We start from the raw sequence: 27,996 nt of genomic DNA on the forward strand, positions 1-27,996 counted from the left end.
CATATCTAAACATGTCTTGATCACTACCAAAGATAGGAAGTACATGTTTTGTAGGCAAGAACAAAACAAAACAAAAACAGCCTGAAAAGAATTTGTGGGAAAAATAGTTTATTAAACACAAACAAGAAGGGCAGAAACCCTGAAGGATATTCTGAAGACACAAGTGGACTAGGGCAACAAAAAAAATTGCCTTTGTCCAAACAGCTCATATAACCGGTGCTTGTGCTACATATATCAAGCACCAAACATCAAGTATGTGAGTTTCAGAGAAATGCTAGTGTATTCACAGGGCAAAGACTGGTCCATCAATTGTTCCTTGCTGAGTCTGGTGTGATTATATATTCCAGAATGTCCTGTCAAGATCCTGATATGTTGAAGATAGGCAAGAGAAGCCTACTCTCCATGACAGTTTATTTCTGCCTTCGCCGTTTTGGCTTCTGCTCCTTGCGTTTCTGGGCTCTCATGTCCTTCTTGAGACGACTGTCCACTACTTTGAAATGGCCTTTGACTCCTGCAGGACGTCGGACCTTCCGGCCTGCACCTTTCTTGGACACAACATAGGTCACTTGCCGTTTCTCTTTTCCTAGCCCTGCTTTCTTATAGATGCTGTTGGAGAGAAAAATTAAGAGTGAAACTCTTTCCTCAGAACTGCTCATCAAACTCTATCTTTCTAACCCCTGGGGAATGAACCATTAGACCATGGCCTCACCTTCTTTTCCTTCTGAACCAAACCTTTTGCTGCCATTCTAATTATCATTTTTATCATATCCTGGTTAACTCCGCCAGGGCCATTTTAATGCTCTTGTTTGAAACCTAGACCCCAGGACCCTGGCTTCCAGCTAATGCAGTTAACACAATAGAAGAATGTTCATCAGAGACCCAGAAAATGGACTGATGTAACTCCAAAAGAAGCTAAGGAGACCCAAATATAGAGTTATAGAGTCATAGAATTGGAAAGGCCCTCATGCACCATCTAGTCTACTTTATAAAACTGAAAATCTTGTTTACTGGAACAACATACACACACAACTCCACCATCTATTTGATAACCACTTCCCAAGTGTTTAGGCTTCATTCCCTTTTCCCATGCTTGTCTTTTGGAAAACAGCAAAATTGCCCTCTTTCTGCTCTCTAAAGGATATTCAGGGGCATACTGAAATTTAAGGTTGAGAATCCAGTGAAGAGTATGCAGCCCCTGGATTTTGGGCAATTGTCTACCTCTACTTTATCTGTAACATCTAATGTCTAGCACACTGCAGTGGTTCTTAATTGCTTTGGGGGCTCAATTGAAAGTGTAAATTTTCACTTTGAAAATCTTAAGCGATAAAAGACTTAGCTATCTTATAGGGCATTTTGCCATTAATATCTACAAGACAGCCCATCTGAAGATAATATCTGCAAATAGAATGAAACTATTCAGTATGCTGAAAACATGTGAACTTTTTGGGGTTTCTTTTTGTTTTTTTGTATTGATCTCAAATTGTGGAATATTCTCCTTTCAAAGTTAAGATTAGTCCCCATTTGAAAACCAGCTGGGGGCCATCATTTCCATTTGGCCTTTGAAATTGCTTTTAGTACTTCTGAGTTTTGTTATGGCTTAATGCCAATTTCTATGTTTTGATATTGTTATTGTTCTATGTGATTTGTTGTACATTGCCCAGCTGAGCTTTGTGGAAAATGGCATGAAAATATCACCAATGGAGAAACCATGCATTCCTATCTGTGTATCTAATTCTTGTATGAGAAAAAATCTTAATATGTGATTCAGCCTTAGGCCATAAAGATGAGCATGAAGCCTATCCTTTCTGACAACACATACTGCAAGGGGAAACTGCATTTATGATCCAAAATGAGTTCTTTTTGAATCTATCCATTGGGGGAGAGACAAAAGGACCCCTGCTCCCACTGCATGTAGCCCAGCAGCCACACAAATTTCCCCCTGTGTTGCTATCACAGGCTCTGCTAAATTTACACAGGAAGCTGAAGCCTCACCTGCGTAGCTGGGCAGCCTTCTCACGCTCCGAGATGTCCACTGTATTCACAACAGACTCTGCTTTCTTCTTCATTTGCTCTAGCTTCTTCAGCATCTGTGGAAAGATATGGCACATTCAGTGGAGAGGAAAAGAATCCCAGGGCACATATGTGTGTGGTGCCTGTCTGCCTGTCTCAGTCCCAATCCCTTGCACCTCTAGTTCGAAGCTAATGTTCTAGGAGACAAGAAAGATCCCTGCACGTCACTGTGATCAATACTGGTGCAGACTTACCCGGCGCTTCTTGCGTGCCTTGGCTTCTGCCACTTTCTTAATGGGTCGAGCATTAATCTCTCTCCAGCGCTGGCGGTACTCCTCTACCTTATCCCGGTCCAGAGGCAGTGGTTTGCGCCGATGCTGATGCTCCTCCTGCACAAACCAATCAGGTAACTCCCCTTCTTCCTCATTAAAGGTGTATCTGGAGGCAAGGTGAAGAACCGATAGAAGATTCGTCACAGCAACATTTCTCAAACCTCCGGAAGTAGAGGAACAGCCCCTATCACTCATGTCAGACTCCCTTCAACACCTTGCCCCACATTACCTGTTAAAAGAATCATCAATCAAGTCTCTCTTGGCCTTCCGAGATGTAGCAATGACTTCTCCTAGTGCCAACCCCTCAGGGTCCAGAACCCGAGCTCGCTTCACTGCAGAGACACAAAACTGTTAGTCAGACTTCCTAGCTATGTGTTCCAGAGCCATGCTCGGGGAGGAAACAAAACTAACTAAAATGCAACAACTTGATGATTTTTCCACTCCTGCTTACCTGGGTCTTCAATGGGGATCACCTCAATATCTCTTGGTTCTGTCCGGAGCCGCTTCATTCCTGCACGTGAGTTTGGCTGCTCCCTGAATTAGGGGAAGAGAGGGGAGTTTAAAGACTAACTTGTTCCTCATGTCCCATCAAGTTCTCTTGAACAGAATTAGGAATGCCAAGTTAGGCACAGCCCATCCATGCACCAAAGTGTTCACATTTTTCCCATGACAAATATTCTTTAATTTAAAGATATAACATTCAATGCCCTCTTCCCATTCCTCCTTCCCACCCTCCAATCTTAGGGTGGAAACAGCTGGCCACGAAGGGGCGGCTTAAAGATGTCCCTGCCTAAGACGCCTCGGGACCATGGCAAACACACACTGTGGTCTCGAAAGTGCCCTTCAGCAGCGGCCTAAATAGGAGCAGAAAAGATCTGCTTCCTATTTGGGCAAGTTTGGGGCTGCCTAAGGTACCCCAGCATAACCCTCTGGAGGCTTCCAGGCACTCTGGGGGCATGCATTGTCAAAATGTCATGCCCCTGGAGCAGCTTAAAGCCCCCAGTCTGATCAGCTGGGCATCTTCCAGGCAACTTGGGGGCATGTACTGTCAAAATGCCATGCTCCCAAGCTGCCCGGAAGCCAGCTTTTCTGGCCAGTCTGTTCAGTCCCTTAGTTAATAAACCAAGTATGTGTCACTGTCTATTAATGTAAATATAATGCATCTTCAAAGTACAGACAAATGATTTATATATTGCTCTTTATATTCAAAATACTTTTTTTCTAAAATAAAATTTTGATGAGATGGTAAGTTAAATCTAGAGCTCACACAGGTAACGTAAGTAATAAAGGGCTTACAAATTTCTACAAATTTATCCTCTTTACTTTCTCTTCTTGTTAACCTCATTTTGTGTGTTAGCTTTTTGGATAGTGCTATAGACCACACTCTATCTACTTCTGTATTAAAAAATCTTCTAAGGTTTTCCATGATTTCACTATTTCCAATCTTGTAGCACTTAACAAAGAGTGCTATGAGGTCTTTATTTGGCACATTTATCTTTTTCAAATATGGAAAACAATACTGCTCCTCTATAATGTGCACTTTCACCTAACATTTTACTTATCCAGTTTAGCATTTCCCCCCAAAATTAACTGTTTTTGGTCCAGATAGCCATACACATTGTCTATTTATTATGTTATTAATTAATTAATTTACATCATTTACATGCCACCTTTCTACCAAAATGGGACCCAAGGTGGCCTCCAAAAATAGTAAATTAAAAATGTTTACAATAAAATTTTGGAAAACAATTAAAAATCCCCACATGAAACACTATAAAATCACTTAAAAGCTATACAAAAATTACAAACAAATAACACACAAATAAATAAAAACTTTTGCTGCTTGACCATTAAAAGCCTAATTAAACAAAAATGTTTTTGCTTGCCGGCAGAAAGAAGGTTAAGGAGGCAAAGTTACCACAACCTCACCAATGTAACTTTGACAGATCATTACTAACTTTGCATAGTTTCAGTGGGTAGTAGTACCATGTATTAAGTACTTTTAATGCCTTTTCTTTAGCAATTCTGATTACCATAGAACTTTCAATCTTTTAGATTTTCCAAACTTATCTTCTTGTAATATTTGATGTAGTCTTGAAACTTGTCCAATTGTTTTACTTTTACCATTGCTACAATATATCTCAAATAGACATAGAACTCTTAGGGGACTTTCTGTTCTACTTTTAATGAAAATGGAAGTTATCTGTACTAAATACAGCCACGCAGGACCTATTGCTTTAAGTCTGTTCTTAAGTAAGTCTAATGATATAGATTTATAATTTATAAATAAATATTTTATTCTATAGATTCCTTTATTACTCCATCCCTTATATTGAATACATTTATCTATTTTGTTTGAATAGAGGATCACCTAAATGCTTGCGTTCTCTCTCTCTCTCTCTCTCTCTCTAAATATATATATATATATATATATATATATATATATATATAACATGTCTGTAAATGGTTTGGTTATTTTTTGCACTGTTTCTTTATTTTTTGCACAGTTGCTTCCCAAAACTCTTGGATTCACTTCTTGAAATGTCCACCAAAACACAGCCGTGTTTCTTCCAAGACAAATGTCATAATGACCTTCTTTGAAATTGGGACAAGCATGTTGTAATCCAGGCTAAACAAATGTTTGTTTTGGCAGCACATCATTATACATGTTTACTCCTTTAGCAACACATTTAAATCTGTTTAGCAGGAGTTAATCTCTTGATCATCTGACAAGGCATGACTCCTGAATGCATTCAGGACTGATGTAATGACACATTTGCAGTCAAGAGAGGATCTTATCTTAGGTCACATTGGGCACTCCCCCATATGACCCAGGCCTGTTCAATCTCTGCTCTCCTTCTGCTATTTTAAAGGAAAAACAAAGATGCATTATTGGGAATGGGAAACAATGGATAAGTGTAGGGACCAGATTTTGCCTCTTCCCCAAAGGAACAGTGGGACTACACCAGAAGTAATGACATTTCATTTTTTGTCACCATTTTTACTGCTTTTAAGTTGAAAAAGCTGTTTGCAGGTATTTGGTAAAATCAAAACTATTGTACTTAAAAGTAATTATCTTACATTTTGCATTGTTTGGGGGCAAAAAGTGGGCTTTGAGAGCTGCAAAATGGAGGCTTGTGGAATGAACTTTCTCTAGCCCTAGTTTAAATGTAGGGGGTCTAAATACCCTGGAGGTACTAGATCCTGTCTGAACATGGAAGCTAGGTAGGGTCAGGCCTGGTTAGTACTTGGATGGGAGACTGCCAAAGAACACCAGGTGCTGTAGGCTAGATTTCAGAAGAACTGGCAAATCCACCTCTGAGTATTCCTTGCCTAAGAAAACTCTATGAAATTTGCGGGGTTGTGATAAGTTGACAGGTGACTTAAAGGTACGTACATACAAACAATTTAAGTGTAATGTTTGGTTTGGCTAGAGTCCTTCAGAGGAATGGTAGTAAAAAAGAAAGATAGAAATCACATGGTTGCAATGTTTGCTTAGTATGTTTATTAGATTTGGATCACCCTAATCTGTCACCCAGCCTTTTCTTCTATGTTAGGGATGGGGAACTGTTGGAAATCCAGACATATGTGAATAACTTGGTGTATCTATTCATCTTCTATAATAATTAAACTGTGCCTGCCATAGTTCCAGCACTGAAGCATGGGCAACTGAGACTTGGCATGCACACTAAGGGGATCCTGGGTGGGTGCACCTTGGCATTGTTTGGTAATGATGGTGGTTGATGCTTTAGTTAATTTATTCATTTATACCCTGCTTTTCTCCCAATAATGGGACCCAAGCTAACAACATTTTAAAAAATAGTACAGATTTTAAAAACTATTCAAAAACTCTAATAAAAGTATGAATATAAAAGTTAATTAAAAAAACAATTACCCAATTTATAAAGTTTAAACATTTGTTGCTGGGCTGTGTGTCTTCAAGTCTTTTCTGACTTATAGTGACCCCTAAGGCAAACCTATCATGGGGTTTTCTTGGCAGGTTTTTTCAGAGGGGGATTGTCATTGCCATCTTCTTGAGGCTGAGTCACCCAATGGGTTTCCATGGCCAAAAGGGGATTTGAACCCTGGAATTACAGTCACTGTCCAACACCAACAGAGTCACCTTAGGACTGGAGCGTGGCTTTGGTGTGGCTTTTGGACTCTTAGCATCATTGAAATACCATACCTCCAAAGTGACTCAAAGCAGCTTTATTTTGGCCTGTCTGTAACAGGCCTATGACAACAATAAGAGTTTCATTGTATGGGAATATGGGAACACAACTGTTGCTCACCCTCTGATGACGCCCAGCCTCTGAGAATCCCATGTAGTCCTATCTGCATAGCTCAAGCCTGAGTTGTAGTTCTTTGTTACACTAAAACTCTTGACTTTCAGCTTTCCTCGCCATTGGCTATACCTTCTAGGGCTGATGGAAAGGCGCTGCTTTGCCCACTCCTATGCTAAGAAATAGTGAGAAGTTGAGATCTGGCTTTTTGATGTGTATATATATAATATGGGAGGGGAGAAACTCATCATTTTCTACTTTCCAAAGATTATCTTTTACCCACCTTAAGGCCAGCACAGTCCACACAATTGGCCAAAAAGTTACAATGATTATCATATCCCAAGAAAAAGCTCTCAGGGAGGGAAATGGGCTACCAGTGGCAAAGATTAAAGCACACTCCTCCCCCCCCCCCCCCCACACACACACAAGAAGTACAGGATGCTCAAAGAGGCAAATGCACTTGCACAAATAGGTATTTGTTAGGAAGCCAAAGTTTTATATCCCATGCAATGTGGTTACTTCACCTTTCTTCATCACTGTCACTGTCACTGCTCTCACTGCTCTCGCTCTCTTTTGTGTCTGAGACCTTCTCTTCTGACGGAGCTTCGGTTGTTTCAGTTGTCAGGCTTTCTGTCGCCATTAACTCTGGTGCAGCTTCATGCTGGTGCAGCTTCTTCTTCCTCTTCACATTTTTGGAATCTATGCAGAAAATGATCATGGTTAAAGTGAGAAGTCTCACCTTACTGTCCCCTTCCAGCATTTCCTCCGAATTTACTGAGAGAGGACCTGCGAAGTAGGGAAAGAAAGGAATGGGTTTTTCTCTAAAGCTTCCAGATACTCTTACATCCATGTACCTGTGCAAGATAGCAGGTCCAGTGTATACAATGTTAGCTAGTTAACTGGAAAATGTGGGGAAAGAAACAGAACTATCCCCTGGACCAAAGTTGCTAGAAAGGGCACAGGTGGCCACTTAGTTCAGTAAAAGCTTTGCCCGAGGTGTCTGCATTGCCCTGATCAATTTAAAATCCCTCTCCCTCCCTCCCATATCTTAGCAACATAAAAACAGCTTGCTAAATAATTTGGTAAATAAATTTACCAGTGTGTAACAGTAATTTTGTCAATTCTTCCCTAAAACAAAACTGACAACAGCTATAGGCCCTCTGATCTTATTATCCAGAATGGAGGCAACACCACTTGTTCATTTAACAAATTGTTTAAGCTGCTTGTGTTATCTCCATTGTGAGATTAGCAGCATCTCCCTTCTTGAGATAAATCAAGGCCCTTGAAATTTATAACTCAGCAAATTTACTACTGGTATTATATTTCATGTTAATAATATGCTAAGCATGGTAGGAGCCAGCATGGTATAGTGGTTTGAATGCTGGACTATGACGCTGGAAGACCAGGGTTCTAATACCCACTCAGCCATGGAAACCCAGTGGGTGATCTTGGGCAAGTCACACTCACACAACTTCAGAAGAAGGCAAAGTTAAACATATTCTGAACGTATCTTGCAGAGAAAATGCTTTAGGGTCACCGCAAGTTGGAAACAACTTGGAAGCGAGAATGATATGAAAACTACTGTGAGTCTTCAATAAACATGAAGCAAGAACGTAGCAAGATTTTAAGAAGATGGGCTGAGCAGGCATAACAAGGGATACATGCTGCTGTCAAAGACAGCAATTCTGTATCAATAGCCCTTTTGGCAAACATTTAGCAAAAAAAAAAAAAAAGAAAGAAAGAAAGAAAAGAAAAGAAAAAAAAGAAAAAAAAGAAAGAAAAAAAGAAAGAAAGAAAGAAAGAAAGGAAAAAAGAATTTGACATGGTGACTTTGCATTTTGTCAACTTTGTTTGCCTTCAAAAGTGGTAGCCAATGAAATGCAATAACATCACATTGTGTATTGTTTGTTGTTATTGAATATTACAAAAGAGAAAAGTTGTTGGACTGTAATTTTTAATAAAAGCCATGCAACTCTTCTGGTGCCTGCTTTTGCCTCTGTGATTCCCTCCCTCAAAGGTGGTGCTCACTGGACTTCTTCTCCATCCCAACACTGTATCTTCCATCACTAGGCCCAGTCATTTGCGGTTAACTGTCATCAAGTCAACCTTGACCTATGGTGACACTATGAATGAGAGAACCCCAACTCCCACTATCATCAATTGCCCTGCTCAGGTCTTTCAGATTCAGAGCCATGGCGTTTTGGGCTGAGTCTATACATTTGGAATTTGGTCTCCCTCTTTTGCTGCTGCCTCCTACCTTACTAAGCATTATTTTCTTTTCTAGTGAGTCATTGAATGATATGGCCAAAGTATGACAGCCTCAGTTTAGTCATGGCTTCTAGGAAGAATTCAGGCTTGATTTGTTCTAGGACCCCTTTATTTGTATTTTTAGCAGTCCGTGGTGTCCTCAGATCACTTCTCCAGTATCATATTGCAAATGAGTTGATTCTCTTCCTATCCATTTTCTTCACTGTCCAGTTTTCACAACCAAATGGGAAATAAAAATGCCATGGGCAAGCTTAACTTTAGTATTCAATGATATATCTTCAGGATCTTGTCTAATTCTTTCATAGCTGCTCTTGATTACAGTCTCCATTCTGATTAATGAGTGAACCAAGGCATGGAAAATCTTACACTACTTCAATGCCTTCAGCCTAAACTTTAAAGTTATGTAAGTCATCTAGAGTCATACAGAGCCAAAAAGCATTTACCTGGTGGAGGTTCTGCTTGACTCTGGGACAGGACCTGTGCTTGCCCAATCTCCAGCGCCTCGTCAGCATCATCATCAATTCCAGCAAAAACTTCCTGGGCAGCAATCAGGGAACAAAGTCAAGCTATAGCTGGGAATATCATTGCCAAGTCACAGCATCTCTTGCTGGACCCCTCAACCATTCCAAATCACAAGATATTAATCCTATAAAGTTAATCTCATCTCATAGGGACGACAAGTCCAAGATGACATCCTGTTTGAGAGAAGGCAGTACAGAGGCAGAGATGTGGATGCTGAGAATTTTCCTAAAATATGTTTCCAGTGTTACATTTCTTAATGGAAAATTTTCCACACTCGATCTATATATTTCTATTTTTTAATGGAAAATTTTCCATACCACATCTCAATCTCAATCTCTCTCTCTCTCTCTTGTTGCCTGGGCTGTTAAACTGCAATCAATCCTTTAATGAAACAGAATGTTCAAGTAGTTGTCTGAATCAGATTTTTCTCAGTGGCAGTGCTAGGATTGGTGTTACCCAGTGTGGTAACTCATGGTGTCAGCCCCCCTTCCCATTGACCTCCTCTCACACCACACCATTCAGAATCCTTAGTGATGTTTCTGTAGTAATGTTACTCATAAATAGCAATTCCCATACATCACTGAATGTAATGGTAATAAGGAGCCCTGGTGGCGCAGTGGTTAAATGCCTGTACTGCAGCCATTCACTCGAAACCACAAGGTTGCGAGTTCAAGACCAGCAAAAGGGCCCAAGCTTGACTCAGGCTTGCATCTTTCCGAGGTTGCTAAAATGAGTACCCAGACTGTTGGGGGCAAATTAGCTTACTTGCTAATTAGCTTACTTGCTGTTCACCGCTATGATCTTTGGAATAGCAGTATATAAATAAAACAAATTAATTATTATTATAATAGTTGTGACATAAAACAACTAGCAAAATTAAAATTATACCTTTAAATTACAGTATCATATGCACATCCTAAATGTATTTATGTGTAGTTTCATGTGGTTAAAGTAAAAAAATTGCTAATATTTTATAGAAAATTTTAAAGAATATTTTTTAAAAATATTTTTAATTTAAAAATTAATTTGTTTTTTTAAAAATTATTTTAAAAAACCTGGGGGCTCTCCTGCCCCCTGACCATTGCCCCACTCACCATCTCTTCAGTATTTCAAAGGGATGCAGGCAAAAGCCACAGACCATTTCTGTCAAAAGGCAGATATCTGGGGAGCAATGTAGCCACCACCCCCCTTTAGAGTGCCACCTGGTTTGGCCTGCACCTCCTGCACCCCCCTAGTGATGCTCCTGCTGATAAGCAGAGTGGAGGGTGAGTTAGTGAAGCCAAAGGTACTACAGTTATATTTCAGCAAAAGAAAGTTAAATTGTTATCATAAGGTATCAGTTGTAGCTCTCTTTTGGTATGTGTTCTAAAAGAAAACTTCCTGACCTGTCAGGTATAGTTATTTTTTTTGGTAAATATTAGGGAACTATATGCTATTCTGTTTACATAATTCCAAATACTCCAATGTGAAAATCTCCACATAAACCTTTGAATGTGTTTGATTACAATATTTAAACTTACTGGGACAAATCAGACATCATTATTTAGTACATGAGACAACTTTCTGGACCATATTTATTTATTTATTTATACTGAACATCCTTTCTAACTTAGAGGTGAGATGGATTTTATCATCTGTGATTGTCTAATAGGGGTCATATACCATTTGTGAACTATCTTTAGAAAGTTCTCTCTGGTTAGAACTGATATTGAATTCAACACAGGAGATGACCAAATAGTGTACCAATTTGATTCAGGAATTGATATATTCAGTTCACTTTCCCATACTGATTTTCTACATATAATATCTTGATATGAATCCATCAAGATAAGTTGGTATATGCAGGAAACTGAACCTTTACTATTTCCAACAGGATTATTGCATAAAATTTCAAAGGGAGTCATAGATCTCAATTTTCCCCCTTTGAGCTAGAGAAGAAGGTTTTAATTTGATTAAATTAAATACACGAAATTGTTAATGGGTCTAAAGTTGATACTAAGTCCTCAATTGACCTGGGTTGGACCATTTTCTTGCACTATTTTTCTTCCAGAAAAGCCAGATCACTACACAAAAGAGGGGGGGGGGGAAATCTCCCCATTACAGACACTCACCTTGCCAAACCACAGGTTTGTTTGATGTTCATCACGTTCCTCTTTGCCCTCCAGTGAGATCAACAAAGGATTCCCTGCCTCAGCATTCTCCTCCTCCTCTTCTTCAGAGGCAACACTACAACAAAAAAAGTAAGTTCTGGTAAGTCAAAACACTGAAGCAGACACAGCCACCTGAGGGGAAAGAGGAAGCCTTGAGACTGGCCACCATGCTCTTGATGTTCGTCCTGCTACTCAAGCTGACTCCATCTTGTACTATTTAGTTAGAAGTGTTTATGGCATGGCAGCCAGAAGCAGCATCTCTGTATGTCCTTTGGAGACAAAAGGGAGTCCCACAGAGGATGCCTAACCCTCACCTTCTCAGTAGACAGGTTTTTAGAAAGGAAGCCATGATACGGGTATTTTGAGACTACAACCTTGTTTTTCAAATGCTTTTAAATGTTGTTTAAGTTTTTTAATTTGTTATGAAACGCCCTAGAACTAAAAAATCTCCTGCCCTTTGGACTTTTCACTGGAAACTTCAATTTGCGATAATTGAAGTGTAAATATATCTTAAACTGTACGGTGCTAAATGCTTTAAGTATTCTAAATTTTATATGAAGCAGGTATCATATGGATATATCGAAGTCCAGTCTTATAATGGCTTAATTTTATCAGGTTTTTGGTAAATATTTTTATTAACTGATAACATTAACTAGAAAATTCAAGCAAGAATATTCACTGAAACTATAGTGGAATTAATTGGTCTAGGGTGAGCTTCCTTTCTCTGGCATTCCAAAATCCAAAATATTCCAAAAACCAAAATGTTTTTCATGGGTGGCTGAGATAGTGACAGCTTTGCTTTTCGATGGCTCAGTGCACACAATTTTGTTTCATGCTCAAAATTATTTAAAATATTGTGTATAAAATTACCTTCAGGCTATGTATTTGAGGTGTATATGAAACATTAATGAATTCTGTATTTAGACATTGGTCCCATCTCCAAGATATCTCATTATGTACCTATATACAAATGCAGGTATTTCAAAATAAATAAACACGTCTGCTCCCAAGCATTTCAAATAAGGGACACTCTATAATCAACTATATTGATTAAGAGACATAGCAATTACTAGGCTGCTTAGGTAAAGGTGAGTAAAAGGAAGAGTCAGTAAGGATGAAATGAAATATACAGGATGAAATGATATATCCAGTGGGGAATTATGGTACCATGTGTGGTGGGAGAAGGTTAAACAGTGGTAGAACCAAGCAGACACAGAAGAAGGAAAGCAATTATTGTATTGTGGCAGAAGGTCATCAAGAAGGTCAAACAAAAGAAAAAGTAGTACATACAATCACACAGGTAACCAAAGTCTAAATTAGGTATTAGACAAATAATGGGGGGAAATACAGAAAACTACCTTAACAGTTAAAGCCAGAACTTATTAAAAAAGATTGTATGTACAGTGCTGTGTAAATTTACAGCACTATATGAATGAATAATAATAACTGATACAGTGGATTTTAAATTGACAAGAATCTATCAAAACATTAACTATTAATGATGATGATGGATAGCCCTATAGTTTTGTTGTTCCTTTTGTTGTTTTAAGAACTGCCATCATTGAATAATCTCAGGGAAACAGAATATGGAAACAAAGGTGAAATAATCTATGTGTACTGTGTTAAAAGACTTGTAGACTATTACAAGCACTATACTGGCTAATATTCAGCTAATTTTCTCCATGATAAATGAGAGGGTATTACATATAGCTGCTCTAAAGGTCAACTAGGCAGATGAGAGTAAAATACATAAACTGTGCGAATAATGTAGTTGTACAAAACGAATATACACCTCTGCCTGAAGCAGCAGGTATGCTGCCAAAAGGGGAGAAGCAGAGAAGAAAGAGGTATAGAAAGATAAAGAGAGTGTTCAATACCAAATGAATGAACTGAAGCATAAAAAGAGAATTGTAAATTTTAATAAACGGAAAATAAAAACGTGTTAAGAAAAAAAGTGCATTCTGAGGGAAGAATACAGAATGATGTGGCAATGAATAAAGTTCGATACCAGTGTGAAAGAAAAAGTAATAGTAATCAAGGACAGTGCAATATGATTTCAAGGAATAAACATTTCAGATAAGGACCATAAAGAGAGTGGATTGATACTGAGGAAACAGGTAGCATGGAAGGAATTAATTTATCACATATTAGATATGCAATTTCTCTCCTAGTACTAAATATCAAAGACAATAAAGTTAATTGGAATTCATAAATTATTCCAAGCCATATAATGCTCTTCATAATTCCAGTGTAAATATTTTATTCAACAGTTAAGTATGTGTATATCAAAGCAAATGGCACTGAAATGGAGTATATTTTCTACAACCATCAAGCTATTAGAGCTTTAATAACCTTTAAAAATAAGCTGCAATAACAGCTGCAAGGACCTATGGCATGAGGGATTTATCTAGAGAAAGAGTATTTGGTCTTGCATGACACAAAACAGCTTTATAGCTTCTCATACACCTACAGTGACGAAGGCAGGATAAAGACGCTTGGCGTTCTATGCCAGGTTTTGTGTAACATATTGCTAGGAATCAATATTTTGTTTGGTTGAGTATCATTCATCTGTTATTCCAAAATCCAAAATGCAGTTGGCCCTCCGTTTTTGTGGGGGATCCATTCTGCCTGCCCCCCCTTGCACAAATGGAGGCTTGCATATATTCAAGCCTCATAGGTTTGAATGACATGCACCCCTCTGTGTGCGTCCTGGGGGCGCGTGCCATTGGGGAAAGCGGAGGTCGCCCCTCCACGGGTAATCGAGGGCACGGATCCCAGATCTGCAAGTTAGGAGAGGTGACTGTACTCCAAAATCCAAAATTGTCTACATGTGTGGCTGAGATAGTGACACCTTTGCTGTATGATGATTCAGTGTACACAAACTTTGTTTCATTCACAAAATTATTAAAAATATTATGCATAAAGTAACCTTTGGGCTATGCGTATGTGTATTTATGAAACATTAAAGACTTTCATGTTTATAGGCTTGAGCCCTATCACCAAGATTTCATTATGTATATGCAAATATTCAAAAATCCCCAAATAATAATAACAATAATAATTAAAAAAAATAAAATTCAAAATCCAGAACGCTTTTGGTCCCAAGCATTTTGCATAAGGGAGACACTAATGGTACAATGGATGTCTACATTAACACCTGCCCCTCAAGATGTTCCTGCACCTAACTTTCCAACCCTACAATTCTTCCTCTCTGTGTGTGCTATATCATGGTCGATTTAAAATTATTCTTTTCACAGGAGAGCCATGCCATTTCACTTGTCACATTAAAGCTGCTCGCAGAGTGTACCATTTCCATGAGCAGTCCTTGCCCCATCTTGCCACAAAAAACACATAATTTGGGGAAAACTGTGTTGTGCTTTCCAACCTGTGCACATACTTCTCTGGGACACTGGCCCGCTGCATCTGGTTGGAGCGCTTTTCAACCTCTGCCATTTCCTCATCATCCAACTCACTGGCCAAAGACACGTCATCATCAGAGTCACCACCTTCTGAGAGTGAAAAGTCATCTTCTGCGTTGGCTTCTGTGGCCACAAAGGTATCTGCTGCTGCCATGTTTCCCTCAGCCACCTCATGCAGTAGCTGGAGAGAGAAGGAGAGTGCAAGTGTGTGTTTAAATATGTAGTTTGGAAGGCAGGAGTACATGTAACAGGACAGTCCCTCCTTCCTTCTTGGCCACGATTTTTTTAAATCAGCCTTCTCTAGTCTGGAGACCTACAGAAATGCCATACTATAGCTCCTATCATTCCCAGCCAGCACTGTCCTTGTTGGTAATAGATAGGAGTTGTAATCCAGAACACCAGGAGGGCCCAAGGCTGGGAAGGTAATTTCAGACTGTCCTCAGCCACCCTTCTCCATCCCACAAATGCATGGTTGCAACTATTTTGCTTCCTTACCTGACTTTTGCCAATGGCCCGGAGGGAGAACATCCCTGTGTCTCCATCATCAGCAACAGAGACTCCAGGAAGATCCATCTTAAGTTCAACACGCTCTCGTTGCCGCCGCCGCTCACGCAGAATTTTGCGTTTCTTTCTACCAAAGATGGTGGGGGGGAAAGTGAATTTTTAATGGCAAACAGTTGCAGGTCACATATGAGTCCTTTGCTGGATATGGAATTTGCTCTAAGGATTAACAGGATGAATTGCAAAGATAAGGACAAAGCAGGCAGTGATACTGTTAGTGAACAGTTGTTAGTTCTAGAGGAGCTGCTGTGGGGAAAACACCTGAGTTTTGGGCCTGGTGGGGGGTTTCACCATTGTCAGAGAAGAATGAAAATATAGTTGGCCCCCCCATACCTACAGATTCTGCACCCACAGATTCAACTATTTATGGCTTGAAAATATTCCAAAAGGAATGAATAAATAAATATTCCAAAAAGTAAACCTTGATTTTGCCATTTTATATAAGGGACACCATTTTACTACATCATTGTATATAATGGGACTTGACCATCTACGACTTTTGGTATCCGTGGGGAGAGAGGCTGGACCAAACGAGAATATCTAGGGCCTGTTGTAATGTTAAACATCATTTATTCCCATTAGCAAGTACTTGATTTCCAGTAGAACAGAGATTTGGCTTTCTATGTGTTCCAGTCTAGGATTACCTGAATTTCTTATCATTGTCCATACTGTGTATGGCTGATGAGAATTGAAGGTAAACACTCCTAGAAGGCCAAAGGTTCTCCATGCTTCCTGTACTGGATTTGTGCAGCATTTTCAATTATCACCATGTCTGCAGACGATAGGCATGTGTGTATGTTTATCGGGGGGGGGGGGGGGGACTGCCTGCCAGCTCAGAGCAATGTATTGCAAACTCTTGTCTTTCCATTTGCCAACTGTGTTCATAAACTAAGAAGAAGGAACACTGAAACCAAGTACAGAAGCAACAGGAAACAACATTTTCAACATCTCCGCATCTCTTTCCTATTCTTCACTGGCCCACATGGGCTCATAATGCCAGGACATGGCAAGGAGTGGGAGAGGAAATAGAGGATATAGCGCTAAGACAGAGTCAGCCAAAGAATCTATTTTTTAAAAAACGGGTGTTTTTCAACTTGCTGCTATAGCTTACACTCAGGATTTTAACACAGATTTCATAAATGAGCTGGTGTAATGAAACAAAAAACAGCAGAGGAAATTAGAAAGCATGTCGTTATAAATAAAAAGCAATAAAAGCAGCAATTAAGTAGGCCAACTTGAAACAGCCTTTCACTGCCAAACGTTGCTAATGCCTTAGCACTGAAGGGCAATAGTTCTTCTTCATGCTCTAGATTTCGCTATGACATTTTTATCACACCATTCCTTGTAATCAGGGCAGAGGGGACATACATAGTTCTACCCAACATTTTGTCCTCCCAACAAACCTGAGACGAAATTACTTACCCAAGATGCCCTTTAGGGTTCCATGGAGATTTAAACTGAGGGGTTCAACAGACAGCCCCTAAGGGACAGCTCCTTGCCGCCCCTTTCCTCGCCAGATCTGGGCTGCGGCAACTGCACACTATGGCCCTGAGCTGGCCTTTCCATGGTGCAAAAAGAAGCCACAAAAAGTGGCTCCTTTTCACACTGCAGACATGATGATAATTGACAATGCTGCACAAATCCAGTAGAGGAAGCATCTGTAGTTTTGTGAGACATTTAGCCATCTCTGAGAGAGACATCGGTGTCACAACAAACTACAACACCCAGGAGTCCATAGCATTGAGCCATGGCAGTTAAAGCTGTGTCAAACTTCATTAATTCTGCAGTGTGGCAGCAGCCCAATACACCATTAACTGAATGCCCTGCTAAGCACTTGCAAACTCAGGGTTGTAGCTTCCTTGACTGTGTCTATCCACGTGTAATGTGGTCGTTTTTCCTATTGCCTACTACATTACCAAGCATTATAATTTTTTCTAGAGTCATGTAGTCTAATGATATGTCCAAAGTCTGACAACCTAAAGAATATTTACACTGAAATAAAACTGATTCGGGTACTGAGTGGACACTTCCAACAATTAGTGGTACACAGCTGAGGAATCACCTTTTCTGGAGAAGCACTGGCACACATTTTAACAGATTTTAATAAAAAGGTAACTTGCTTTTTGTGATTTAAAGGAGGACATACACATTTAAGGTGGCAATCCTGTCATGGTTTTTCAAATGTGATTTCCTTTTAAATGGGATTTTCACTGCTTGCAGTGCTTTGAGGCCATACTGGAAATAAAAGATTGCAAATGTAGTCCAACTGCATGGTGGCAATGATGGGTTAGAAACACTCTTTTTATTACGACCTCAAACTCACCTCTTTAGATCTGCCATCTCTTCCGCTTTGAGCTCAGCAAGTTTTAGCTCCAACTCTTCCTCCTCTTTTGTTTCATCTTCCTCTCTAACTTGAGGCTCTGGATCTCGCCGCTTGGGCTTTGTTTCTTCCTCTCCTTCACCTTCCTCTCCAGAGCTCAAACTGAGAATGGAAACAGAGAACACAGATGTATTATTTATTTAAAGCATTGGCACCCTACTCTTCAGCCCAAAAGACTCCCAGAGCAGCTTAGGCAAGAACAATAAAATCTAGACAGTCACAGTATTCATGCTGACTGTGGTAAAGATGGGATGTGAAAGGAAAAATAGAAGTGACAGGAAGAGGAAAACAAGCAAACTCAGACACTAGTTCTTAAAGTTACACGGGACTTCATATAATGACAATATGGGGGGTTGCTATTGCAACCTGGTGGAACAATTCTTCCTAGGTGACAAGACATCAAATGATTTGCTATTCCTCCAAACTTTACCGCTGTTTATCCCACAACCCAGGGTAGAGACTAGAGTTCCAAAACAGGGTAGGAACAACCCATGATAGTGTCTAACTGCCTTACTTGATATCAATTTCCTTGGCTTGATCTTTCAGCTTCTTCACCAGGAATCGCCTCAGTTTTGTCCTCCAGTTCAGCAGGGCCCTAAGCAAAGTAAAAGGAAACATCAGATCCTGTGGTTAGCCACTCATTTAGGAACAAATCCCTGATACAGTAAGCAAGTGCTGGAGAAAATACGAGACTGAGTTGACCACGGTCATGAGGGCCACCATGGGGATATTGGTGTGAAAGATCGATCTTTAAAACTTTCTAGCTTCATGAGTGCACATTAGGAACAGAAAGATACTGTACTAAAATTTCAACACCCAGATACATACACTCATACAACTATGAGAGCTGAAAAGGAACTACTGTGCTTAGGAGCAGTAATTTTGTATCCAGCATATGATGATATGCATTCAAAGAGGAGGGAATGGCTTCACATCTGTCTGTCAGGAAAACAGTGAAGCAGGAGGATGTCTATGTGCACATTGCTGGAAGAAAAATCTGAGCTGTGTAAATGACACTTGAGATATGCGTAGTAGTTCTTTTGCTCCTGATGCACATGTAGAGTTTTCCAATTAGCTCTTTTTACTCCCTGTGGCTGATACCATGCTTTGCTAGTCTCTATGTGGCAGTCCTATAAATTAAAACAGATCTGTGTGACACTTTTTTTGCCATGGGACCCTATAGGCGCCATATGGACTACCAAAAAAATCCTCAGTTGCATCTTCAGTTGCCGGAAGTCCCAAAATAGGTATTTCTTTGATGTTAAACAGTACAGGAAAGCCTTGAAACATATTTTAAAAAGTTGGGGGATTCTTGAGGTGTTGAAGGGCACAAAAATTTCCTTGAGGGGTACACTTGTGCCCAGAACCTCATTTTATCCACCCTGATTTAAAGCCACCAACTGTACCGTAGTTCTTTGCGGCCCAGAACACGGATGTCCTGACAACAGTGGCGCACTTCTTCAGTGGTAGCACTGTGATGCTCTAATTCTTCACTGTCCAAGACAATCTAGGAGGCATGGGAAGAAAAAAGAAAGAAAAAATTGCTCTCTCACTCTTTCAGACACCTAGCCAGAATTTTCTGTTGACTAATTCTGTTAGCATTCCAACCAATGAACAACTCAGCCTTCCCTACTTTTCCTCCCCAATCTGGAATTTTTCATTTCCACCACTCAGTTCTCACCTCACTGGCTTTAGCCAGGAAGTCCACAGGGTTGGAGGCTTTCAGAAAGTCTGTCAGTGTGCAGCGCTTATAAAGAATTGTGGCACCATCTTCATATCCTTCAGCCTGTTTAAGAGAGGACGAACAAAATGAAAGAGAGGAACATACCTACAAAATGTAGACATGAGCTAAGGTCATACATTTCCACTCTACTCTTTATTACAAGCTTAAATCTAAAATAAATAAATAAATATCTCAAACATTCTAGATGTCAAGGGTGTATTTGTCTCCTTGGCTCTTCCACCTCCCACAAATCTTAGGGCACCATTATGTTCCCATTTCAGGGTCATTGATTCAAGCCCTCATGGTTGCAGGCAAGAGCATCGACATTTGCAATCAATGCCCAGTGGAAATACTTAAATCAAAATAGATTTTTTTTAAAAAAAAACCTCTGTTCCTAAACAGCACCTTGATGCCTTCCCTGTTGTTTTTAGCCAGTGCAGTTAGAAAACAGTCTCATGTAGCTACATGCTCTTTCAGAGGTGCCAAGTCTATCAAACGTTCAGACAGACATATCAAAATAAAATAAAAACTTTTTTCATAAAAGCACTCTTCCCACTGACCTTTGGCTTCTTCTGGGACACCAGTTCAGTCACAGACTTGGCCTGCACTTCCACTTCCTTGAAGGCAAACTTCGGGTCAAAGAACTTGCTGTCAATCTTATCTGGGGCCAAATAGCCTAGAGAAGGGCCATAGTGAACAGAAACACCATGAACATTCCTGGGATTGAAGGCAGTTCACACATAATGTTTCTGGGCAGTTAACACATAAATGTTTCTGGGCAGTCTGGTATCCTGGCACTGAAGGCCTATTTGGCTTCAGTTAAGCTGTTTGTATTGTATCTCTAAAGGCCTTATACCCTGGGACTATAAGGGCATTTCCAGAGAACACAGATTATGAATTTCAGGATTCAGTAATGTGTTCAAGTACCGTTGCACCCTTCACATGCCCTGCAGCTGAGCCAAGCACTGAGTTAGAGATGTAATACATCACTAAGTTTCCTCTTGAAGCAATGATAATTTTAGCAATTTTCTTCTTTTGAAGCCTATTTGCAATTCAGGACTCATTCCAAGCAAAATTTGCATGTAGTTCTATACAAAGAAAACATCATTTTCTCTGGAGCAAATAGCAACGTCTTCTCACAATATTTCAATTTACAAATATTATTTCCTGCATAAAAAAAGGTGTTTTCTGTGTAGAAAATGCTGTTTTCTGTGCAAAGAAACCCCACACAAATTTTGTGCAGAATAAATCTTCAACTATGAAGATTCTCTTCAGTCAAAGATTCTTCTCATCAGTGATTCTTGACACTAAAAAAACCCCACAACAAATATTGTCCATTTTGGATTTTTTTTAACTTTTGGCTTCTCTAAGAGTTCCACAAAATCCAGCCACTGTCTCCCCAAGTTTTCTTCCTATCTGAATACTTAGCTCACTATCCACTGTACCCCTAGACTCACCCTGGCAGACCACAAAGATCTCTGCTGACTCATTACGGGAGGCTTGTGGCTTTGTGGCTTGCACCTTGCGGAAGAGCTGCTGGAAGATCCACAGAAGGGGCTGGTAGTCTCTGGAACGGAAGACTTTGGTGATGAACCAGCCACCCTTGGACAAGAAGTCGCAGGCCAGCTTGAGTGCTGACAGTGTAAGGTTGGCTGGTGGAATAAAGGGGGAAAGGAATTGATGAACATCAACAGGAAGTCAGTCAGGGTTGCTGGCTTGTATAACATTCTATGCTACCTACACATTTATGCACACATCTCAGCACCCCCATCTGTGATATGGGAATAAAACTAACATACCTTACAGGTTTATGGAAAAGATTGTAGGACAAATATATTTAAAACTTGTTAGACACTCAAAAGCTTCATGTTAATGCTAAATATTCTTACTATTTGGCAAGGAACAACAAAATCCTAAGTCAAGAACTGTTTCCCATTATCTCCTAACAACAAAGACCTACATTTGATTTATTGAATAATTTATATACTTGCCTTTAAGCTCACAAAGAGCTTAGAGGGACTGACAGTGCAGGAACACAAGACAACCACCTTCAGTGATATGACATATACAGTAAAGTATTACAAATATGTACATTACTTAAAAAGGGCAATAAACGTATAGAATATACTAGATTAGGACCAGTGAAACATTGGAAGGGCTAAATAAATAGGAAAGCCTTTGCTTGGCACCAGGCAGATGCCTTACAGAGGGGATTCACATGTCAGGTGCCAGGACTGTAGAGGCCTCTTTCCAGCCACCATCTATCTTCTTTTACAATGCGGAGATCAGTGGCCTGCCCAAAATTGCTGGCCTACAACCACTCCTGTGGGGTATAAATTGATTTTTAACTTTTGTATACTGTGAATTTTTAACTTAAAAAAACAACAACAGTTGCAAGCCTCTTTGAGCCCCAACTTGAGGAAAAGGTCTGGAAAAAAATCCATAACAAAATGTTTAGGTTTCAAATACTATAGGATGTATGGACATTTCACTGTACAAACAGATGTGCAAAACCAGACTGTCTTCTATTAAGGTAACAGAAAACCTTCTGGAAAACCCACATCACAATCTACAACTCCCACTATGCCTCACAATTGTCCATGTATGCTGGGCATGTTGTGAGCTGTAGTCCAAAACAATACAGAGGATCACAGATTTAGGTGGTAGTGGGCCTCAAAGAAGAAGAGCTGAACATGAAAGTAAGAAAATTCACTTGGGAAGATATGCTCCTTCAAATACCTGGACTGCAATCTGTCTGGTGTTTTAAAGGTTAGGAACTTCTCTCAGAACTGAATTCTGAAACACACCTCATCTTTTGTTTAACAACCAGCGATATACAGTTCTTAATAGACCACCTCAATGAGTATCCTAGCAGCTGTATTCTTAAAGTTTCCAAAAAGCTCTCAATTAAAATGCATGGCAGGAGTCTACTCTAGAAGTTAAAAAGGCATGGAACAACTTGCCAACATGCATGTACATACACATACACACATACACACAAATATATATGAGGGAAAACATTTTATATAATTTTGATAGTTGTGTATCTATTTCCCATTCTTTGTACTGATAAGCCATTTACGCAGGGTATATGTGCAAAAGAGCCCTGTAGAGGGATTAAAGTAGACTGCATAGTCTGTGAACACAAGTCTCAGTTTTACACTTGCATAACACTGTGAGTATACTATGCTTGTTATGCCATTATATGAATGCAGTCTCTTTCACACACACACACAAACCCCTGCATCACAAGACCCATATGGGCCACAAAGCAGGCAGTAAGGAATACAATGTCACCCCTAAAAAGGAATCCTTTACCTTGTGAAAAGGCATCATGAACCCAGCTGGCTCCCACATTAGGAGCTCCATCATTCAGCACAACATCCACTTTCCATGTTTTCAGTTCCTTGCGCAGGGCCTAAGAAGAAACAGAGAAACACGGGCTGTGAATGCAAGTCACTTACACTGTGTCCCATTCCTTGGTGGGGGGGGGGGGGAATCCTTTAAAAATTCATAAAAGGCAAAACCTGTTTATTTTATGCTGAAGGGTATAATACCCACAAGAGGAGATTGATGGAGGAGATTGAGAAGTATTTTGTTTTGGAGTGCTTAGACTGACTGTGTTTTATGTTTTTATTGCTATTTTAAATGTAAACCACCCCAACATCTTGTTTCATAAAACATATGATCATATATACACATGTATATATACACACAATTGTTTTTTTTATCTCTCTCTCTCTGAAGCACTGTGCTCTGCTATACAAGCCTGCCTGGGCTTTGAGTTCTTTGGGAAAGGTTAGTCCCACCTCCCCCAGAGGCACATCTAGTAAGGTAATGAGGAAGGGCCTTCTCAATGGTTGCTCCCAGCCTCTGGAACTACTTTTCAAAAGAAGCCAAGATGACAACCTCCCTGTGGTTCTTCTATTGGCTGGCAAAGGCATCTTTATTCAGGAGGGTTTGTGGACAACCAACTGGCTGGTGAGGAAGGAGCTTCTGACAGGCAGGTGCTGTGTTTTTAATGCTTTTATGTTGCTTTTAAATCAATTATGCTTCAGTATTACATATAATTTGTATATGTGTTTTAATATTAGATTTTTGGGGTTTTTTTCTCCACCTCTCCAATTAATCTTGTCATGAGCTATTCAGTCTCAATTTAGGGAGAAAAGCAGGACATATATCAAATAATGACAAAATATATATATATATATTTGCAATTATTTGCCCAGTTATCAGGAACCAGAGGGAAAGGAAAAAGAAAGGAAGAAGAGACAAGGACAGAAGCAAAACTACGGTAACTGCATCAGCATCAACACATAATAAAAAAAGGACCAGTTACCTGGCGACACTTCTCTGTGGTGATGTCTTCCTGCAAAGTTACTACATTAGGGATGGGCTTTATGGAAACCAAGTCAACCCCTGAAGACAAAGTTAGGGAGAGAGAGTACAGTGAACCAAGGGGAATATAGAGAGGAAGTTAAAAAAACAACACAAAGCCATCATCAGGAGCACTTCCTGCTGCCCTCATTTTGGAAATGCAGCCCGATACATTATGAAGTTTCTTTATACAGTCAGACTTAACAATCCACTCTGACTGACAGATGTTCCATAAAACCGCATAAAAATGCCCTTTCAGCTTTGTAACCAGAGACTATTTTTAACATGATAGAACAGAGATCGTAGGCCTGTGATGTATTACACAGCTGTACTTTATGGACCATGTTTTGTGGAACTCTTTTTGTGTATTGCTGCCGTCTTTTCCACATACATCCTCTTCATTACTCTCTGTCTTGTTCAGAACAGAACTGGCACAGGATAATGGCTACAAGTCTATGCATAACGAAATATCTGCTTCGTATCTTTTCTCTGGCATTAACAGCCTGGGGTAATTGTAAGAGTTTTGTAAGAGTTACCAAAATTAATACAGGCAAAGAGTTCTGAATGCTCAAAACCAATACTCATTATTCCTCTGGTCATACCACAATCACTACCACCTCCTTCCTCTCCCCCTCTTCCACTGCTCTACGCCTAGACCATGCATTGGCCACAATGAGTATGGATTGTGAGTTTGTAGTTTAACATATATGTACAACAACAAGCTGGGGAAAGCTGTTCTAGGCAGGATGCCTCTGAAGACCAGCTGTTGGAGACAATAGTGGCAGAAAAATAGTGCCCTCCTGTCCTGACAGTGCATTTCCCTGAGTTGTCTTGATGACCACAAGGGTAAATAGCAAACATGGAATTAGATCCAGTGGAACTCTTCCTGTGTTCTTTTCTCCATATGAGTCACTCCCCCTTCTCACCCAACAAGATTACTCACCAATAATAAGACTGGACACTGGCATAAATTTTGAGGCCACTTGAAGCCTATTGGAAGAAGAAACAGAAGCAGTTTCAGCTTTGAAGATTCCATGGGTCAACAATGACAAGGGCACAAAGAAACATCTAATAACTGGATCTTTTTATTCAGCACTCCTCAAAACATTTCACACTCCCTATGAAATAGCTACCCTGTATATTTGTCTACTGCACCTTCCCTTACTATTTCTCAACCTAAATTAATAACTTTCTTGTTTTCTAAAGCATTTGAAATTTTAATTTAATGTTATTTTATAATCCTGCATATTTGATTACATGTATCAGTTAGTGGGTTTTATATTATATTGTATTTCTTGTATTCTACCTAATTAATTTGTTTTATAACTACTGTATAGTTTTGTACAATAAAACTGCATTTCTATGTATGCACACACTATAGATTGTACGTCTTTGGCAGGACCTACTGTTTCTGCCTGTTGTACCTGTAAAGTGCAATGTAAGTTGATGGCACTATATAAATAAAAAATAATTATAATCACAATGAAAACGATATACAGATTTGAATACTAGTACCATACCAATGCATTCCTAAGTTAGAAAGGTACAAGCTGTAATAGATTATAATTAGTCCTAAACCACTTCTACCTGTAGAGATACCTTCCTGTTGGCAGAAGCCTTTTCTGATGGCTGATTTCAGAGATCTCCCAACAGATCAATCTGCCAGTAGCTGTTTTGTTGGCTAATGTTTGCCAGCAAAGGATCAAAAGCAGTGCAGAGAAGGGCAAGAACAAGGGAGAAGCCATGTTACATCAGATCTAAACTTCCTTCACCCCAGGAACACAACCATTCCATATAAACTCATGTCAAGACAAGGATCATCCAAAGTAAGTTCCAACATTCAATGATGAGGGGTTTGGTGTCAGCATACCTTGCACTGGCTTAGTGTGTTGACCCAAAATTGCAACATTATTGCCATTTAACACTTGAAAACTTAATCTGTTGTTCAGAATCTTCCACCAAAAGAACTCCTCTGACACTTAATTTATATGCCTTATGCTTTTTCTTCAGTTGTTTAATGCACATTGTATGCATTTATGCTTACTTATTCCTCTAAAAAGCAGCAAACTTCAGAGTGATCTGTGAGAGTTTCCAAAGCTGAGCACAACAGTGATGTGATCTCACATTCCCAATGCAGAGTCTAAGAGGAGATTCCCCCTCCAATCACCCTGAACATGACCTGACAACAAAAAAGACTCTGCCCTTTTTCCTGAATGGTGGGCTAGGACCCGGTGAGCAGATTTTAGCAAGCTACAAAGAGTGTCCAAAATTTGTGGACCCATTTGCAAAGTAATTTACACGCTTAATCCTGATGTAGGAACAAGTAAGGTTTCAGACTATATGGAATTTTGCTTTGTGATAGGCAGAATATCTTTCCTGGAGGCACATCTAAAGTTTATCTACTGTTGTAGATTAATCAGAGTCCTGTATATTGCATTGCTGTCAATGGCAGGACTGCTGTAGCTTGGGATAAGAGGGCTCACATCTTCCTATCCCCTTTAGCAGTTACTAACCATCCCCCAGGAGCAGCACACAGATCCAGAAGTGCCCGGGATTTGGGGAGGAACTGGAATTTTCGGTTCAACTGGATGAGCTTGAAGGATGAACGGGAACGGAATCCTAGAAGAGAGAAATGGGACATCAGCAACAAGTACAGTTAGAACTATAAAACCCCCAGGCTATCATTTGTATAGAAATGATTGCCATTCTTTGCTAAAATTGAGGAAGTGACAGTGCTCTAAGGGAGGACATCCTAGGATTTCATGGTGCAAATAATATCACAATCTAAGAGTGCAGAGCATGGAGGAATCCTAGAATTCCCTTTTGCTCGTCCACCCCAAGCATGTATCTAATACTCTGCCACTTGAGGCACCATTCCAAGCATCCGATGAGGTAAGTTATACATCACAAAAGAAGCTTTATTTATTTATTTATTTATTTATATACCAACATGGGACTAAAGACTAAAACATGATAAAGCTAAAAACCTATAAATAAAAAAATTATAACACAATCAAGGAAAGTTAAACTTTTTTTAAAAATCCTTAAAATAATGTATAGACATAACAAAAAGGATAAAAATGCTCACGCCAGAGAAAGACCCTTCGGCGCCACCAATTAATCATGGAATGCCTGTTTAGTTTGGGGAGGGATTCATCCTGGACGGTCAAAAACCTCACCAAACTACAAATCACAGGGTTCCGTATGATAGAGTCATGGCAGCTAAAGGAGTGTCAAACTGCTTTACTTCTGCAATGTGGATACAGCCTGAGTCTTTCAGTTCCCAGAATCCCTCCAAACCTTGGTCCTCCAGATGTTTTGGACTTCATTTCCCAGAATCCCTCCAAACCTTGGTCCTCCAAGTGTTTTGGACTTCTTTTCCCAGAATCCCTCCAAACCTTGGTCTTCCAGATGTTTTGGACTTCATTTCCCAGAATCCCTCCAAACCTTGGTCCTCCAAGTGTTTTGGACTTCTTTTCCCAGAATCCCTCCAAGATTTGGTCTTCCAGATGTTTTGGCTAGCTAGGGTTTCTGGGAACGGAAGTCCAAAATACCTGGATGGCCAAAGATTGGGAACCACTGGCCCAATGGTTTGAGTGCTGGACTATGACTCTGGAGACCAGGGTTCGAATCCCAGTTTGGCCATGAAACCCACTGGGTGACCTTGGGCAAGTCACACTCTCTCAGCCTCAGAGGATGGCAATGGCAAACCTCCTCTGAACAACGCTTGCCAGGGTAGGGTCTCCATAAATTGTAAATGGCTTAAAGGAATACAACAAATATGGGATCCAAACATAAAATGTGGCTTCTTGGCATTAAAGTTTCCTCACCAGTCTCCTTGGCCAAGTGATAGAACTTGTCCCTTCGGCTCTTGCCCACTTTGCCCTTCTTGCCCATCTTGGGAGGAAGATCAGCTCTTCAGCACTGGCCAAAACACGTGCTCAAAACTAAGCTTGGCCCTCCTCCCCACC

General features: G+C 39.9%; 1 protein-coding gene across 2 annotated transcripts; it reads right to left on the bottom strand.

The window, feature by feature from the left end:
• Positions 1-102: 102 nt before the first annotated feature.
• FTSJ3 (FtsJ RNA 2'-O-methyltransferase 3) lies at positions 103-27,996 on the bottom strand. Of its 2 annotated transcripts, none has more exons than XM_089531836.1 (21): positions 27,856-27,996; positions 26,539-26,644; positions 24,969-25,015; positions 23,988-24,067; positions 22,967-23,066; positions 21,106-21,300; positions 20,209-20,324; positions 19,607-19,711; positions 19,332-19,432; positions 18,440-18,520; positions 17,869-18,027; positions 15,480-15,615; positions 14,951-15,165; positions 11,527-11,641; positions 9,337-9,430; positions 7,150-7,324; positions 2,794-2,876; positions 2,572-2,674; positions 2,265-2,448; positions 1,993-2,087; positions 103-606 (listed from the first exon to the last, which is right to left on the bottom strand). In XM_089531836.1, exons 1-21 carry the CDS (start codon positions 27,920-27,922, stop codon positions 411-413), a joined length of 2,553 nt encoding a protein of 850 aa, XP_089387962.1. In that variant the 5' UTR covers positions 27,923-27,996; the 3' UTR covers positions 103-410. The 2 variants fall into 2 exon arrangements, with proteins under 2 accessions (XP_089387962.1, XP_089387963.1); XM_089531837.1 differs by having other exon boundaries at positions 14,963-15,165; positions 27,856-27,995.

Source organism: Sceloporus occidentalis, unplaced genomic scaffold, assembly GCF_023333645.1.
Source record: "Sceloporus occidentalis isolate IW3139 unplaced genomic scaffold, rSceOcc1.0.p SCAF_7, whole genome shotgun sequence".
NCBI classification, from domain to species: Eukaryota; Metazoa; Chordata; class Lepidosauria; order Squamata; family Phrynosomatidae; genus Sceloporus; species Sceloporus occidentalis.

Coding starts and splice junctions, on each gene's coding strand:
- FTSJ3 (XM_089531836.1), bottom strand. CDS start 27,922: ATGGGCAAGAAGGGCAAAGTGGGCAAGAGCCGAAGGGACAAGTTCTAT. Junction 26,645..27,855: donor TCACTTGGCCAAGGAGACTG/GTGAGGAAACTT, acceptor TCTCTCTTCTAG/GATTCCGTTCCCGTTCATCC. Junction 607..1,992: donor AAGGCTGCCCAGCTACGCAG/GTGAGGCTTCAG, acceptor TCTCTCCAACAG/CATCTATAAGAAAGCAGGGC.